This window comes from Poecilia reticulata, linkage group LG6, assembly GCF_000633615.1.
Source record: "Poecilia reticulata strain Guanapo linkage group LG6, Guppy_female_1.0+MT, whole genome shotgun sequence".
Classification (NCBI taxonomy): domain Eukaryota; kingdom Metazoa; phylum Chordata; class Actinopteri; order Cyprinodontiformes; family Poeciliidae; genus Poecilia; species Poecilia reticulata.
The window spans coordinates 19,194,080-19,210,592 of record NC_024336.1 but is presented as its reverse complement, the minus strand read 5'-3'; the positions used below and the strand labels follow the sequence as shown (position 1 = coordinate 19,210,592).

Genomic DNA, 16,513 nt, shown 5'->3' with positions numbered 1-16,513 from the left:
GTTTGATTTCACAGAAGTTTGATTTACTTGGAGTTATATTGTGTTGTTTAAGTGTTCCCTTTATTTTTTTGAGCAGTGTATATATACAATGACATTATTCTAATTCTTCTCTAAACGTTATGGCATTACTTAAAATATGTAAAAGTAAACGTTTTGCTACGGGGTTGAATTTTAATTCAGGCTAATCAAATTGAACTAAAGGAAACTGGATTCTGAAACTGATTTAAAAGGTGCTTCAACCAAATGTTCATTTAAAGGTGTGCACATGTCTGTAACAAGGTTATTGCCAGATGTTTCCTCTAGATAGAGATGTTTCATTTGAATATATGGGCTACGTGTAACATTAAAGATAGAAAAACACATTGAAATAATCACGGTATCATTTTTTAACAAAACTCAGGCATTTTTACATGGATGTGCACACTTTTTTAGATCCACTGTAATTTGATCCAGTATTTCAATGATTGCACGTCAAAAATCGATACCAGAGGGCACAAGTAGTGGCATCGTGAATCCAGCAATAGATTATCTGGCAGCATCCTGATCATCCAACAGTCATCATCAGAGTTTAAAATGTATCACATTGTCGGTTTCATCAGTCCAGCTGTTTGTAGACATCGCAGACAAGTAAATTTTAGATATAAAATGATTATCCCATTTTTTATTTTTTACAGCATCAATAGTTTAGAAGAACAGACAATATTCAGAGAAGTTATATCTAAACTGTTCAAATTTATTCCGCTTTATCTCTGAACTCTACAAAAATATAAACCCTACAGAAAACATACATTACAAAAACAGCTGTTACCTTCAAGTTGTGGAACACATGCTTTAAAAATAACACTGATTTGATGCTGATCTAAAACAGTTGACCCTATACATGTGGGAATAAACAGAGCACAGATAAACCAACACTTTAGTTTAAATGAGAAGGTCAGAGTCAGACTCCTTCAGTCCAGAACAATTTATAGCTGAACATAGTGACCAAATATGCTTATTTTTACACGGGAATCCAGCTACACCAAACACAGCACTGTAACGTCTGCTATATAACATCTGACCGGACATCGACCTCTTTGGGCACATCGGATTTACCCTCCAGGATTTGCTGGATCTGATTGAGCACTTTCTCATGGAACACCATGTCTAGGTGGGCCAGGCCCCTGTACTCCGTCACGTGGACGGGCTTCTCCTGCTGCCCCACCCAGCGCTTGCACAAGCCCATGCTGAAGCTGTCCACCGTGTCGTCCCCGTCAGCGTAAACAAAGTCCACCGGGTCCCCGTCGGGAAACTCCTCGTTGTAAATATGGGTTACGGGCGTCGGAAGCCCCACGCCGTACATGCACCACACCTCTACGCCGGGCGGGTGGAGAGCACTGGTGAGGTTCTTGGTGTCCTCCCACATGTGCCTGCAATCAGAAAAAAAAGATCTATTTAATTATTATTGTTATGTTTGCTGTTTATTCTTACATAATCCACACGATTTTGATTTGAAAGCATCTGTAGTTGTTTTCAAATTAGCTTTACAGAAAACTGAAGCTGCTAAAAAGCCCTTCGGTGGATGATATAACTTCCCTCACCAGCAGGGGGCACAGAAACACCACAACTTAAGAAAGTCAAAGCTGAACTAGTCTGTGTCCCTAAAACAAACATGTCAAAACACATTTGAATTTAATTTCAGCTTAGACAAATGCCAAAAGCCATTTACTTAAGATGTGAAAAGTTTTCAGGAATGCAACAAAGATGCTTCAAATCTTGTGAGCAAGTTCAATATTTTAATAGTTTACCCCCAGGTGAAAAAAGTATACTTTAGTATACTTCAAACATACTTAAATTTGTGAAAGTACACTTTAAGTATACTAATTATTAAGTGTACTACCTATAAGTATATCTGAAGTATACTAAAAATACACTTCTACCAATTTCGAAATTAGTACTTTAAACACACTTAAACATAATTGTACCAAAATGCACTTTTAATATATTAAATAAAAATATACTATAAGTGAACAAAATATGAATTAATATGTATGAATTTTTAAATGCCTTAATAATATTTTACTATTTATTAAGATTGCATACAATAAAAAAGGATAATCATGATGTAATTTTTAAGAAAGTACCCAATCAATTTTCAGATGTGTGATGTAAAACCTTACAATCAACGGTATTAGCTCCAGTTCATACTCCAGACCAGATGGTGGCGGTATTGCACATTTCATTTATTTAAAAAACGCCACAAAGAGAAGAAAAAAACGAACGCAGGGAAGATAACAGACGCTGTTCAAATTCGCCATTTTTACTCGCATAATATTGCCTTAAAAGTAGAGAGGGCCTTGACAATAGTTACTAATTTTGGTAAATTCAAGCTGGTGACGTCCTAGTCCGAGTTAGACGACAACACAACGGGACAACAACCGATGGAAATGAAATGTGTGTCACAAAAGGAGCCCGGGGGGATGAAGGCTGCTAAGTGTTGCTAGCTGGTGGCAAGTTTGCTAATTAATTATCTTCATTTAATTATAAAAAGTGCAGTAAAGATATATAACTTACGTTGGTTTCTTAAATAATTATTTTATAAATTTTATTGTATGATTATTACTATAGCAATCATTCAGCTTCATGTTATAACTGCATGGAGGTTATTTGTGGCGACTTATACTTTAATTCATAAACTAACCTGGTTTTAATTAAGCTCCATAAGACAAAGAAACTTTGATATTGTGAGGTGGTTGTTCTAACTCATTCATCAATGATTTTTATCTTCAACATATGTTTGCAGTCTAACTAAGCAAATGAAGATGAAAGAGGAAGCCAGAAAAATCGGATGTTAGAAAACCTAAAAACTTTCCTGTCTCAGAAGAGGCTCTGACTCCACCAGATCACCAACCAGCTCTGAAGATGAACCTTCACATCGTCTTCATGATGTAAGTTTGTTTTTTCAATGAGGAGCTAGCTACATTTTCAACAACAAAAACTGCTGTGTTACCAACACCAAGTGCTTAATAAACACGATTTGATTTAAAGATAACTGGAAAGAATTTTTCTCTTCTTGTTAATCTAACATTTATCTTACTTTTTTTTTTATTGTTGACTTTCAGGGCCCAGTGATGGACTGGTGACCTGTCCAGGGTGAACCCTGCCTATCATCTGATGGCTGCTGGAGATGGGCACCACCAGCCCCCCTCACCATCCTACAAGGATCAGTGCGTTCAGATCATGGATGGAAAGATTTTAAGGTAGTTTGTCTCCTTAAGTTCACACTTAAAACAGCTTCATAGTTGATGCCGACATCAACTGATTCTATGACATTGCTGACTATTTTTTTCTACTTCTAACATAAACAGGCAAAGAAGACACCCAGAAATGTTTTTCCACCCCAGGCATCCGGTCCCAATCTTCATCAGTTCTGATGATGTCACATACATGGCGAGTCCACAATGTCTTAAAATTGTAAGTATTATTTTTTTATTTGCCATTTTTCTGTTCTCTTTAAATACAAATGCTTTCTCTGTTTAATTGCTCTATTGTTCTTTTTTGTAGGTTTCTGTAAGGTGCAGTGAACGGGAATGTTCTGTCATTGGTCCTCACTTTGTCACACTTAAATTTTCATGTTCATTGTGTTCACTTTTGATGTGAAAACTGATAATATATATAAAGTTCATAAAGTTGAGTAAAATTGGACAATTTTAAAATTTCTAATAAAACAAAATATTTGAATTACCTTGAACATCTTGTGTAATTAATCTTTCCATGTAATTTTAAATCAAAAATAAAAATTAAGTGTAATTTAAATACATTACTAATATATTAATAGTATATTTAAAATATATTAAGTATATTAAATATTTATAAAAAAATATATTTTTAATATAATTCTGAGACAGAATTACACTCAAAATATAATATCAAAATATAATAAAGCTCTGAAATATATTTAAAAAGTATACTTTAAGTACACTTGGAAGTTGTTCCAAAAAAGTACATATAGTATACTAAAATATACTAATAGTTGTAATTTAATACTATTTAAATACTACTAAAGTATACTAAGCACAAAATTAGTTGTTCCAAAATAGTACAGTTTAAGTACATCAATAAAAGTATACTAAAGTATGTTAAAATTTAGTATACTAAAGTATACTTTTTTTTCACCTGGGCCAACAAACTGAGATCTACATGCAAGAGAAAAGGTTCTGACCAAAGCATCCTCTTTCACATGTTTACTGTATAAAGCTGGTGCAGAGAGAGAACTAAATATCTATATAAAAGTGTTTTAAAAGCATCATTTTGAAGTTATAGAAAGAGCATAAAAGCTCTAAGTTACCAGCCATCCTCAAAGCTGATGTCTGTGAAAAGACGCTTGTAGTCCCGATGGGTGTAGTTGAAGGCTGGAGTGGAGATGAAAACATGGTCCTCTGGCCAAACCTCCTCTGACGGCAGCAACCAGGGATTAGTGGTCATCATCCTCTGCTCCTCGCGGATCTTGATGTTGGAAATCATCGGGATGCCGTCATTTTCACCTGCAGTGAGTTTTAGTAGAAAGTGAACAGCAAGAAGGTACAAACTCACCAGCACATCTTGACTTGGTGCCAAATAAAAAAAAAAATCAAGTTTCTGATCGAGTTTCTGGTATTATCCATTAATCATCTGCTGCAGGTTCTGTTCCAGTTAAACTTTACCTGAGGTCAAAACTCTGAGTGCTTTAACAGCGCCCCCCCATGGAGCTGCAAGGGAAATAAAACCCCTGATGTACTTGTCGTTCCAGGCCTTTGGCTGATGGTTGAGGAAGTAGAGGACGTAGTGGGAGCCCATGCTGTGTCCCAGTAGGTAAACTGGTTTCTGGTACTGGTTGTACATCTCCTCAACCAGCTCCTGCAGCTTTAGCAAATAGGCTGCGTTCTCATCTATGAAGACACGAGAGGGATGATGAGTTCTTTCTGGGTCAAATCAGACATCCAGTTGTATCAAAAATCACCACCTGAAATTCCTCCCTCTGTTGATGCAGAGGCACTGAGATAAACGATTAATTAGTGATTACAGTTGCAATAAAAAAAAAAACAATGGATGACAAACTTGGCCCACATTAGGTGTTTTAACAGGACACCCACTTACTTGGTGCTAATCTCCAATCGTACGGCGCTCCACGAACCGTCTCGTTCCGGACATAGCCGACGTTGACCAAATGTTCCACCATAGTATGAAAGTAACCTCGAAAGAACAGAGTCATACTCTGGTAACTTGCATACAAACACACGAAAACCAAGCTCAATTTAGTGAGTTGAAGTAGAAAGACTTTTAATTAACCCCGGTTCAGTCGTCTTACCTGCCAGTTTGTTGTAGTCAAGAAACTCTATGGAGTAGGTTTCCCCAAATCCCGGCACTCTGACTTGCACCCCTGGTGAGTTGGACGAGCGTCGTGTTGTCCTGTTGTAAACAAGTCTGAAGGGAGAAAAACAAAAAAACATGAGCGACAAAATAAATTGATCAAATAACTGAAAAATAGCTCATTTTTAAAATTCTGGATATCAATCGATTCAGAGTAAAACAAAGTATTCATCTGAAAGTAAAAGAGAGACACCAACAGAATGCAGGTGTTGTTGGACAACTTAAAACAGCGTGTTACCTGATGTTATCTATCCAGCAGTCCACACCTATTGGCATGAACATGTTGAGGTCGATCCACAGGGGAAACCAGTTTTCAGTTTTCTTGTAGCAGAACCAGTGAACCAACGTTGATTTGTCTATTTTGGCTTCGAGTCGGTTCCCCAAGTTCCCAGGCACTGAACAGAAAACATCATACACGTGCTTGAAGTCGTTGTGTTTAATAATAAACAAATGCAGCAAAATGTTTCATCTGTGGAACCCGCCACGACGAATCTTCATTATCTAAGCTACATGCTGTATTGTCAGATGCAGATCTTGTCAGATCTGCTTTTACCTGCAGTGAGTAAAACTAGCAGAGCAATTCAGAAAAGGAACAGCTAACACAGTCAAATCTGATAGTATAATGGTCTGTGGGGTGCTTTGCTGTTTCAGGACTTGGACAATTTGAAGTAATTGATGTAAGCATGAACTCTGGCTTCTCCCAGAAAATGAGGAATGAGAACATCCGGTCATAAATTTGTGACCTTTGTCTTACGCATACTCGGGTTTAGAGGCAAAACAATAATCTGAAGTACACCAACAAGTTCACCTCTGAATGCCCCAAAAATTAAGGTTTTAGAGTGGCTCAGTCAAAGTTAGTGAAAACTGCATTTTGAGTTTACTCAAGCTATCTCTGATGCTCAAACACGCTTGATGGGTCTGAAACATTTAGGTGTGACACAAAAAGCACAAAACAGATCAAATCCGTATGCACAAAATCTCTATTGAGCAGCATCATACTTGGCCTGCTGGTTGGACTTTCACTGCCCTTGAAGGCCACACTGGATATAGATTTCAGTGGGTGAGTAGTTAAGCCCACTTAAAACAACAAGAAGCACGAGGCAATATCAAACATGGGCACGTTTTTCCAATATCTTTCAGACCACGTCACTTTATTTTGCCAATCAATGAGGCAAAAAAATTAGTTTTCAGGTAATAGTTGGAATTTTATCATAGATTTTTCTTTAATAAGTTGCTTGGTATGTCCAGCTTGTGTCTATTGCGAGTCTTTTTTTATTGAGGACCTTGAAGATTCATTTTTGGTATTGTTTCATATCATATTATGTGACAATTGAATCTCAAATCTTGAATACCTGGGTCACCCCTTGGGTGTATGAGGCTTTATGCCTAAAAAATGCAAGTCAGAGCTAAACGGTTTAAAGAACATTCATCCCATAATGGTCTGATTACAGGACATTCAGTCTGTTTGAAAGGAAAATACAAAGAAATTATGGATGACTCATGACATTTTCCCAGTATTCAAACTTGTTTTTTTTTTGTTTGTTTTTTTTTTTTTTTTACAAAAACCTGCTCTTTGAGCTCTTGAAGAGTAACTCTTATTTACCATCTGCCTTGTATCTTCGGCTTTATTTGGTCATGCTCCAAATAAGGAAGTCCGTTTCCCACAGCCAGATGTTTTAGCATCCTTGTGTTGGATCCCACAGGAGCTAATCAAACTCTGATGCTGAAAACATCACCTTGATGAAAGGACTGTCTACGTTGAACATGTAGGTATCATGACTGATCTAAGAATTTAATTACATTTAACTTGAGAAAGAAACATATGAAAAACATCGAGGAGGAAAACTCTTTCTTGGGAGGGAATATTTAACTTTTCCACATTTGATCTGGGTCAAAACTTTGAAAAACTATCTTTCACTACAGGTGCAGCTGCAAGACTTCAAACATATGACTATGAGTTTTCCACAAGTCACAATATCAGTCATATTAGATGGAGTGCTTAGCAACATCAATTTTCATGTCTTGATTAAATTTAGGTCTGGACTTTGACTGGACCATTCTATGATGAAAGCCATTCCTTTGCAGCTCTGGATGTATGCTTAGACAACTGAACCTCTGTCTTAAAGCCTTTTCTTTTTCCTGAGTTGCACTATATATATTTTCACTACCACATATTGAATTTAGGATGTAGGCAAAAAGGGTATACATTGGTTTTCTTCTCATCAGAGAAACTTCTTTCACACTTTAAACAAGACTTCTTAAAGTTTTCTTCTTGCCACTTTTCCATAAAGGGTAGATCTGTCGAACTGACCAAAAATAATTATTACTCTTCCACCAGAGCTGTGAATCTCTGCAGCTTCTCCAGTGTCAACATGGACGCTTTTGGGTGATTCCCAGAGAGTTATAGGAGAAATATTAAGTTTTAGCAGTTTTGTGGCCCACTTCAAAATTATGAACTTTTTTTTCCCGTTTATGACTTTAAATCTAAAATAAAAACACAAGTTTTGAAATGTGAAATATGCTTACAGGAGGTGATGGTTACGTTTGAAAATGTATGAGTAGCAAATATTAGAATACAGTCAGATCAGGCGCCCTGGTCGATTACATACCCCCCCCACACACACACACACACACACACACACACAGATAATTTATCAGAAAGTTTGAGTAGGGAAGAGGTTCATCAAACATCCATCGCGTTCTGTGAAGAATACATTTAAAAGACCCGAAGCGAACTCTCCTCTTACCTATGATGAGCGGCGAAGTGTTGTTGCTCGGTATTTTGGTTTTAATGCTGGGTGGGAAAACGACGTTGACGATCCAGAAGCCGGCGGAGTGATGAAGCCCCAGCAGAAGAACTGCGAGCAGCGCCCAGCACATGTGACCCGCGGACCCCATCTTCTCTGTCGGGCAGCTGCGGCAGCCCCGCTCGGCGCTTTGTGAGCAGCTGCAGACGACGAGGGCGCAACAAATACGGAGAGAGGACACTCACACCGACTCGAGGGGCGGCTGTTTTTTTTTTTTTTTTTTTTTTTTTAACCATAAGCGATGGTGCGTGCCTGATTTACACTGAAGATAAGTGTTAAACTACTTTTACACGGAGTGATTAATGCAGGCTGAGGCAAATAAAACGTGCACTGTCTGCGTACTGTCCTATCGATTCTTCTCGATCACGCGTGTTTTGTTTAGACAACAGGACGTCAATGATTAACAAAAAGCGCTGCAGAACAAACATTTATTCTTTGAATCGCATGAATAAAATAGGAGTAAGAAAAATCCCCCGTAAAATACTAGTCTCTAAGGTAACTTAAAAAGCGCTCATATAAGTTCTGGTTGGTGAAAACAGGACTTCTCAGGCTAGCTATCGTGAAGTGAGACATTTGCATCAGATTCTAACTATAACGGCTTCCCTTCGGCCTCCAGCTGGGATGAGTCTGCACGGCCTGAACTTTCTGATGCTGCCTTCACGGTCATGGTAACATCCAGCTTCGGAAGGAATTAAGACACGAGTTACAGAAATGAATCTTGGAAGTTGGCTTTTACAGAAAAATTGAGGACCAGCTGCTGTTTTACTCCTCAAATATGTTCTGAAATGAAACCATTATTTTATTTTTATTTTGGGAAACTGCCTGTTATCTTTATGGTGTGATAATTGTCCAAACTTGTTCAATTTTTTTTCTTTGCAGTTTTAAAAAAAAAATAAAATTTCTGTTTGGCAAGTTTTCTAAAACTATGTATTTCAGCCTGATGTTTCAACTCTTCATAAATAAAAAGTCACTATGATTTTTAGCTGTATGATCCAATTCCTCTGTTTAAATCTGCGAAAAACAGGAAAGACAACAGTGTTTTGCAAATAGAATTTCAGCACCAAAAAGATGATTCTCAAAGAAATGTTCACCTTAAACATGTATATAGTTGACGACTAGCTGAAGGACGAGGCATCTCTTAAGTGTTAACAGAGTCCTGGACGTCAAGTAAATTTTCAGCTGAGAAAAATAGCACCACATCCTGCTACCGTCTACCTACTTTAGCATCTGCTAATTGCACAATCCGAGTGCATGGAACAGTAAAGCTTTCGATGTGGGGTTACTGCAGGGCAATAACATGTTGCATATGTTGTTTGTTTAAAGTGGGGCACAAGGTCAGTGTCTTGTCAGCGTCTCTTTCTGGAATTTACCTCACACCTCAATAAACTTGGAAAACATGCTACACATTCACGTGCTGAATGATCTTCTTAACATACGGCCTCATAGCTGTTTTACGATGCAGACGGTGTAGAAAACATGCATTCAGTCAGTTTTCTTGGTGTTTGAAGAGACTTTGCAGTAAGAAAAAAAAAAAAAAGAAAGAAAGTAGCAAATTCAATAATGACCCAGACCACAATTTGAGAAAAATATTTTATCTTCTTAAAGAATAAATCAATTAATTGATAAACACTTTCATTGACAAAGGATTATGTAGGGCAGTGCTTCCCTGCCCTCCACATTTGTTGATTAAAAAGAATTTGAGTCTTTTTGGTCATGAAGTGACAACCAAATTATATCAGATAAACATATATGTTTATATAAATCAAAGGTTTGTTGAAGCAAAAGTGGAACTTAGAGACAGACTTCCCACCTAATCTGTCGTAGGCTCGGCCGAGAAGCGATTTCTGGCAACTCGCTGCCTCTGGAGCACACTTATTAAGATAAATTCACACTGTTGTTACAATTTGGTTGATGTTGTTATAATCATCCTGCTTGTTGACATGCTGGTCAACAGGTCACCATGGCAACTTCTCTCCCGTAAAGTTCAGAAATGACCCGTGGTCCTTTTCAGTCAGCCCACCGATCACAGACAAAACCGATGCAACGCTCTCCTCGGGACTCAGAGGCGCCTGCAACAAATAAAAGCAAAAAAAAAAAAAAAAAAGAGACCACGTGTCACCATAAAGCTCCTCAAAATTAGCAGAACGACCTTCCACACTCCAAATAAAGCCGTCACAGCCATCAGATTTCAGGCAGGTATATTCTCATGTCATTTCAAATTAACTCCAAATGTAGAATCTCATTTTGATCTTTTGTTTTCAATAGCTTTCCAGAAAAAAGCCAGGGCACAGACGTCACCCACAGTAAGTTCTTACCTCAGAGCCTCCCATGTCTGTGCGAACCCAGCCAGGATGTATCGCCGTGCAGAGGATCCCATCAGGCTCCAGGTCTATGGCCAGACAGCGACTAACCATGTTCAGAGCACTCTGAGGAGACAAGCAGCAGGTAACTTGAAATTTACCTGTACAAGGTATATCAAATATCATCACGTTTTCTAACCAGAACACCTAGAAATCTTGACAGTATAAACCAAAAACAAATCCAAACGGGCCTTTCCTTCTTTTTAAAAGTAAATCATGGGAATCTTGCCGCAGTGTAGCAGAGGAATCTCCATCTTAAGTGTTTTCATATACATGCAGTTAATTAGGTCACAAACACGCCAAAGGCTTCTCTTCACAGCCAGCTAGTCAAAGTGCTAAATTTGCGTYAACTTAAACAAGTGCGAAAAGAAAAAGAAACCGCATGTATGTGTAGCCCCAGTCAGTGCTCCCATTATGATGATGGTGCCAGTGTTTCAGTACCTTGGATGTTCTGTAAGGGTACCATCTGGCGGTGTTGGCTCCCTCACCCCAGTTAAGCTCCACAGAACCCAGCAGAGACGTCACGTTAATAACGACTGCTCTCTGGATCCCCATTGCTCTTGATGCTCCTCTGCTCGCAGCCCGCTGTAACAAAGGCAGGAATGCCTGACAGAGGACAAAAAAATAAAACATTTGTAGTTCAGGATCACAATCAAAACCAGACATTTACATTCAAGTGTACAATAAGCACAACCAGTTTGATGGCCAGATGCTACTTTATTTTTTAGTTCTTTTTCTTTTAATTTCAAGAGTCTGCAGCAACGCMGCTATCTGAAATGTACACACTATGTTGGTGCTTCCCTCTGGTGGCAGCATAAGAATAACAGAAAGTTTCCATTAATTTTTTGTAAGATATCTGAAAACACATCATAATTGTTAATACAGTTTTAAAAAGGTACCATCTGTGTTGTGCATCTGATTGTTACAATCTCAAGACCTTTCAGCTGATTTAGTCAAAGACAAAGAGGTCTAAGCTGGCCTCACTTCCAGAAAGCAAAAAAAAAAAAAAAAAAAAGTCATGTAGGAAATCTGAGTCCGTGTTAACATTTTCAGAAAATGTTAACATTTGTTGAAAAATGTTAAATGTTTCCAACCTCAGAATTCAATGCAACTCGTTGGGACATTGTGAGTGAGTTCTGCATGGTCACGACATGGAAGGTGTTACAAATAAATATCCAAAGAGTGTGTGATACATTTTCTACCTTAGAGTCAGAACTCTGTAGAACCGCACTTCAGTGCAAATCTACTGATCYTGAGCAGTTTTGCATAACAAAGCTGATCGTCTGCATGTGCAAAGCTGGTAGAATAACACACAGAAGACTCTCTTAATAACTTATGAGGACTCAAAACAATGCKTTTTGTGTTTTCTTTKTGATACAACATCTAAAAAAATACCCCTTGAAGTTATTTCACCCTTGGCTTCAAATGTGTTGATTATGTGAAACACAAAATATCACATTTTAAAAGGTTGTGTCCAACTGTTTGTTTCTGATTAATCATTTATTTTCTAAGTGGGAGAATATTTCCGAGAAAGAGAGAGAGAGAGAGAGAAAGACAGAGAGAGAGAGAGAGAGAGAGAGAGAGAGAGAGAGAGAGAGAGAGAGAGAGAGAGAGAGAAAAAACACTATCAGATCTTCAAATGAAAACAGAACACTTGCTGTGATAAAGACAAAATATAAAGCTGCAAACATCAAATGTTAGAGAGCTTTCTCTTACTTGTTACAAGAAAGAAGGATAAAGTTTTAAAGTCCTCAGCAAGAGAACAAGTACCAGATCTCCACTCGACGTGAGTCACTGTTCCCAGTAATTACTGAGGGACTTTATGCAGGACTGTGGCCTTGCAGTTTAAACAMAAAATGTCCTTCAAACTTTGTGTCAGCAAGAATCTGTCCTGCTGGCAGGCCCCTGATTAGTGCTCATATTTTCAACTGCACAGGGTGCTGCTCTGTCGTCTCTGCCCCGTCCTCTAAGGCTTACCGCAACCAAAAGTCCTAATTAATATTTATGACATGCAGACAGCTCGGGGCTCTGGGATTTTAGTAAAATTTCTTTACCAAGGTCATTGTTGTGTTAGTGTCCTATACAATCAGAAATGACCCACGCAGTGTCCCGCTTACGACTGGGAAAACAGATGCGCGATCTTCTTTGAAAGCGCTTTATATAATATTTTTTGCCGTCAGAATTTTTGGAAAGCTTCAAATCACCTTCGTTATCATCAGAGGAGCGACGGCGTTGGTGYGGAAGTTCTCCATCATTTTCTCTGCCGTGACAGAGTGGAGGTCGGCCACCACGTTGATCCCTGCATTGTTCATCAGGCAGTTCAGGCCCTCTTCCTTCACCAGCTGGCCAACCTCCTCAGCACATTTCTCTATGCTCTCCTGATTCACTGCGTCTACATGAGAAACACACAAACACAGCAAATGACCCAAAACAAACCAAAATCCTTGTCATGTGCAAAATCCAATGATTCCAGACTCAAATTTCGATGGGTGGATTGATGAACAGGTAGGTTAATGGATGAATTAATGTATTGACGCCTTTTCCCTTTTCCTTCCAGCTACTGCTGAATAAAGAAAAACAGATAGTCTAACGGACAGATAAGCTGAAAGACTTTCAGTTTTAGCCTTATTTTATCAACACTTTTTTTATCGTTTGGTGAATTATTCTGTTCATTTTGCTTTCCATCTGGAGGACGTTCATTTCATGAGAGTTATTTTCTATCTCCTTACTGTCTTCTCCATTTTCCTTCCAGCTACTGCTGAATAAAGGGCAAAAAAGAAAGAAAGAAACAAATAAACAAAGYAGTAAATCTTCAAACTCAAATCTGGAAAATCCAAAAAATAGACACAAATGAAATAGCTATGTTGTATGTTTGGATGTTTTCACTAGGTAAGATATTTTGCATACTGTTGCGTCACTCTGTTTTTTTCCCCTCATGTCTCATTTGTAATATTACACTTTAGGCACAACGCTGCGTTTATATTTTGTCTCATTTGACTTYTTTATTTTTTATAAATCTTATCACAGTTTTATGCAATGTTAAGATTTCTCTATTTAATCATGTCACGTTTCAACATYATTTCTTTTCTCTTACCCAAAGTTACAATGTGGACGTTGGAGTATTTCTGGGCCAGTTCCTGAAGTTTCTGTAAGTCAGAACAAACATGAAGTCACTCACTTCTCAAGGAAGTCAACGACATCTGGCTGACCGTTTGTCAAGCTAATTTTTTTTTTCTGCGATCCTTGAGAACTCGTCATGACTCCAAATTATATTGTCATTTTATGAATGAGAGAATTAAAGCAGGGAATCATAAGGGACTATATTTTAAGGAGTCAGAATACCTGCGCACCGGTGAGGTTTCTTGTCGTGGCTATAATTTTCCCCGGTGAGAAACCTCCACTCGCCAAACTTTCGACCATCTGCAGCCCGAGTCCGCGGTTTGCTCCTGTTATCAGCACAGAGCCACAGTTTCTAAAATTCACAGCCCCACTCATCGTTATGTTATATTACCTCTGTTTCACACACTGTTGTCTATTAGCGCTAGCTTTCCTTCCGGATATTTCTAGCAATGCTCTTTAATCCGATCCCTGCAGTACCCATATATTACCAGTAGGGGGCGGGGTGGTACCACTGAAACTTGTCCAATCAGATGTTTTGCATGGCGGAAACCTCCCAACAGAGGTTCAGGGAACAATATCTTGAAATACAACTTTGACGGTCGGAAAACATTATTCCTTAAATCAAAGGCAAGTATATTTGAGCTCAGAAGAAAACTAAATTTACAGATTCTCTGGTTTTTGTGGTTACTTTTTGTCTAAATTCTGTGTTTTGGGTCTTGTATTTGAAGTTATTTCTTAATTTTCAAATTTTTTAGCCCTGCTTCTCTAGCAGTATAATTGTACTGTATTGTATTCAGTACAATATTGTACTGCAGGGGTGCCCAAGTCCAATCCTCAAGAGCTGCTTATTCTTCAAACTAGATCATGGGTTCTCAAATCAAGGCCTCGAGGGTCAGTGTCCTGCAGTTTACATGCATGAAAGAATCAAAGTAACATTTCAGGTATGTTCTTGATCAATGGATAACATTACAACATGATATCAAGCTCAAAATAGTCTATTTTACATAATATCCCTTCCCTCCTTTAAGTTTTCTGGTTTCTTTCATCTATGAGGTTACAAAGAAGAATTAGTCTCATGCCTCCCAGTATTGTTCCCATGTTGGTGCCTATGCTCTTAGCTAATTTAGTGTATTTTTTTCTGTAATTAAATCCATCAGTTTACAGATCATGTGTCTGATACTGTTCTGATGCCATTAGGGTCCTCAACAACCATCAATCATGAGCAAAATGTTTGAAATAAGCAGAAGCACAGCTGTTCTACCAGGGTAACCAACTTTTGAGGTTAAAGTTAAAAGGAGAATGGTTAGGAGCCAATATAAAGTGGAAGGTTACCGATATTTATTTATTTTGTTGCTTAATGGTTTACACTAAAGACTAAAACCATTATTGTTCATATCCTTATTTTCACACTAGCACTGAAACAAGCCAGCCTGTGCTGGAACTTCACCTGGAAGACATAAGAGCATAAGATGTGTCCTCTGAACTGTTTATATGAGGATTTCGAGAGAGATCTTGTTCTCTGAACAATTTCTCTAGTCCTCATTGACGCTTGCTTCAGTGATCACCCCCACAACATCATAGGTCTTTCACCATATTTAGCAGTGGACACAAGAATCTGATCCATATACCTATAAATCTTTAGTCTAATTTTGTCAAATTCCTTGTTTGTGCACACAGCGTGGCCAATAAATATGATTCTGATTTGGAATCAGAATAGCAAGAAAAAAACACTTATTCATCAGACAAACATGATGCCAAAGTGGAAATGTTTGTGCAAAATTAAATTAGCAGCCGAAAACATATCTAAAACTGTAGGATAAGTAAGAAAATGTAGTTTAGATAGCACTTACAAATCTTCAATTGCTTTTTTAGCAGCACCATCGAGTCCACATGAAGTAGATGAAAAAAACCAAGTTCAGTTTCAAAGGTTTTATTGTGGTATTCAGCCTTTATTTAGGAATAGATAACAGCCCACGAATCAGTCAGCCTCAGGGTTGTGGTGACATACAGCCAGAGAGACTCAGAAATTGATAAAGGTGCTTCAAAGGTGCAAAAATCCCCCCTCCCCCCAAAAAAACCTTAAACTGTAATTTGTATTGAACAGGGAGCCGGTGAAGAGCGATCAGTTATGCTGGAACATGGAGGCTTTTGGAGGATCTGGTCAAAAGCTGAACAGCTGCAGAGAAATTTTACAGAGGCAAGTAAAAACATAATTAAATACTTTATTTGAGAAGAAATCAAGGAATGAACTGTCTCTCTCACAGTTTGGGATGTCTTAGTGCTCAATCCACCAAATTTGCTTACTTAATAATTTCCATGCTTAAGAGTAATCGAAGAGGATTTGAAGCCAGATTTCTGCAACAGAAATACTTCTCAATCAATAATTATTAAACAAATCCACAAATTCTCATCTAGCATTTTACTATGCTAAGAAATAATGTAGGGAGCAGCACAGACAGCAGATTTCCCTGGATCTCTGAGCAGCAACAAGTGACTCTGAGAAGAGTTAACTCAGTAGACCGGCTTCTCCATCACCAAAGTTGAATTCTGTGCAATAGAAGAGGGCAGACTTTCTTTTTACCTTTACCAAATTTAAACTCAATGTACTACATATCTCTGTTGTGAGAAACTCCCATCTTGACTCTAAAATCAGAAACTCTCAGTATTGACTTTACATCCTTCCAACCCATGTGACTTTAACAACTAGACAGTTCAGCCTCGATGAAGACTAAGAGAATACCAAAAGCAAAGGGAATTTGCTGTTTGCTCTTAGTCAGTTTTCAAACACTGAAGTGAAGACGGAGAAGCAGAGTTAAGGGTGACAGCACAGCCGATGGA

The 16,513-nt window shown here is 38.2% G+C and overlaps 2 protein-coding genes across 2 annotated transcripts; both read right to left on the bottom strand.

Annotated features, from left to right (window-relative positions):
- Positions 1-644: 644 nt before the first annotated feature.
- Positions 645-8,417, bottom strand: lcat (lecithin-cholesterol acyltransferase). The gene is made up of 7 exons (XM_008411670.2): positions 8,136-8,417; positions 5,627-5,783; positions 5,327-5,442; positions 5,116-5,211; positions 4,683-4,907; positions 4,328-4,523; positions 645-1,409 (listed from the first exon to the last, which is right to left on the bottom strand). Exons 1-7 carry the CDS (start codon positions 8,284-8,286, stop codon positions 1,046-1,048), a joined length of 1,305 nt encoding a protein of 434 aa, XP_008409892.1. The 5' UTR covers positions 8,287-8,417; the 3' UTR covers positions 645-1,045.
- Positions 8,418-9,771: 1,354 nt separating this feature from the next.
- On the bottom strand, positions 9,772-14,157 carry LOC103466225 (C-factor). Its single transcript, XM_008411669.2, has 6 exons — positions 13,898-14,157; positions 13,650-13,701; positions 12,760-12,947; positions 10,997-11,161; positions 10,511-10,621; positions 9,772-10,264 (listed from the first exon to the last, which is right to left on the bottom strand). Exons 1-6 carry the CDS (start codon positions 14,048-14,050, stop codon positions 10,151-10,153), a joined length of 783 nt encoding a protein of 260 aa, XP_008409891.1. The 5' UTR covers positions 14,051-14,157; the 3' UTR covers positions 9,772-10,150.
- Between the last annotated feature and the right edge of the window lie 2,356 nt (positions 14,158-16,513).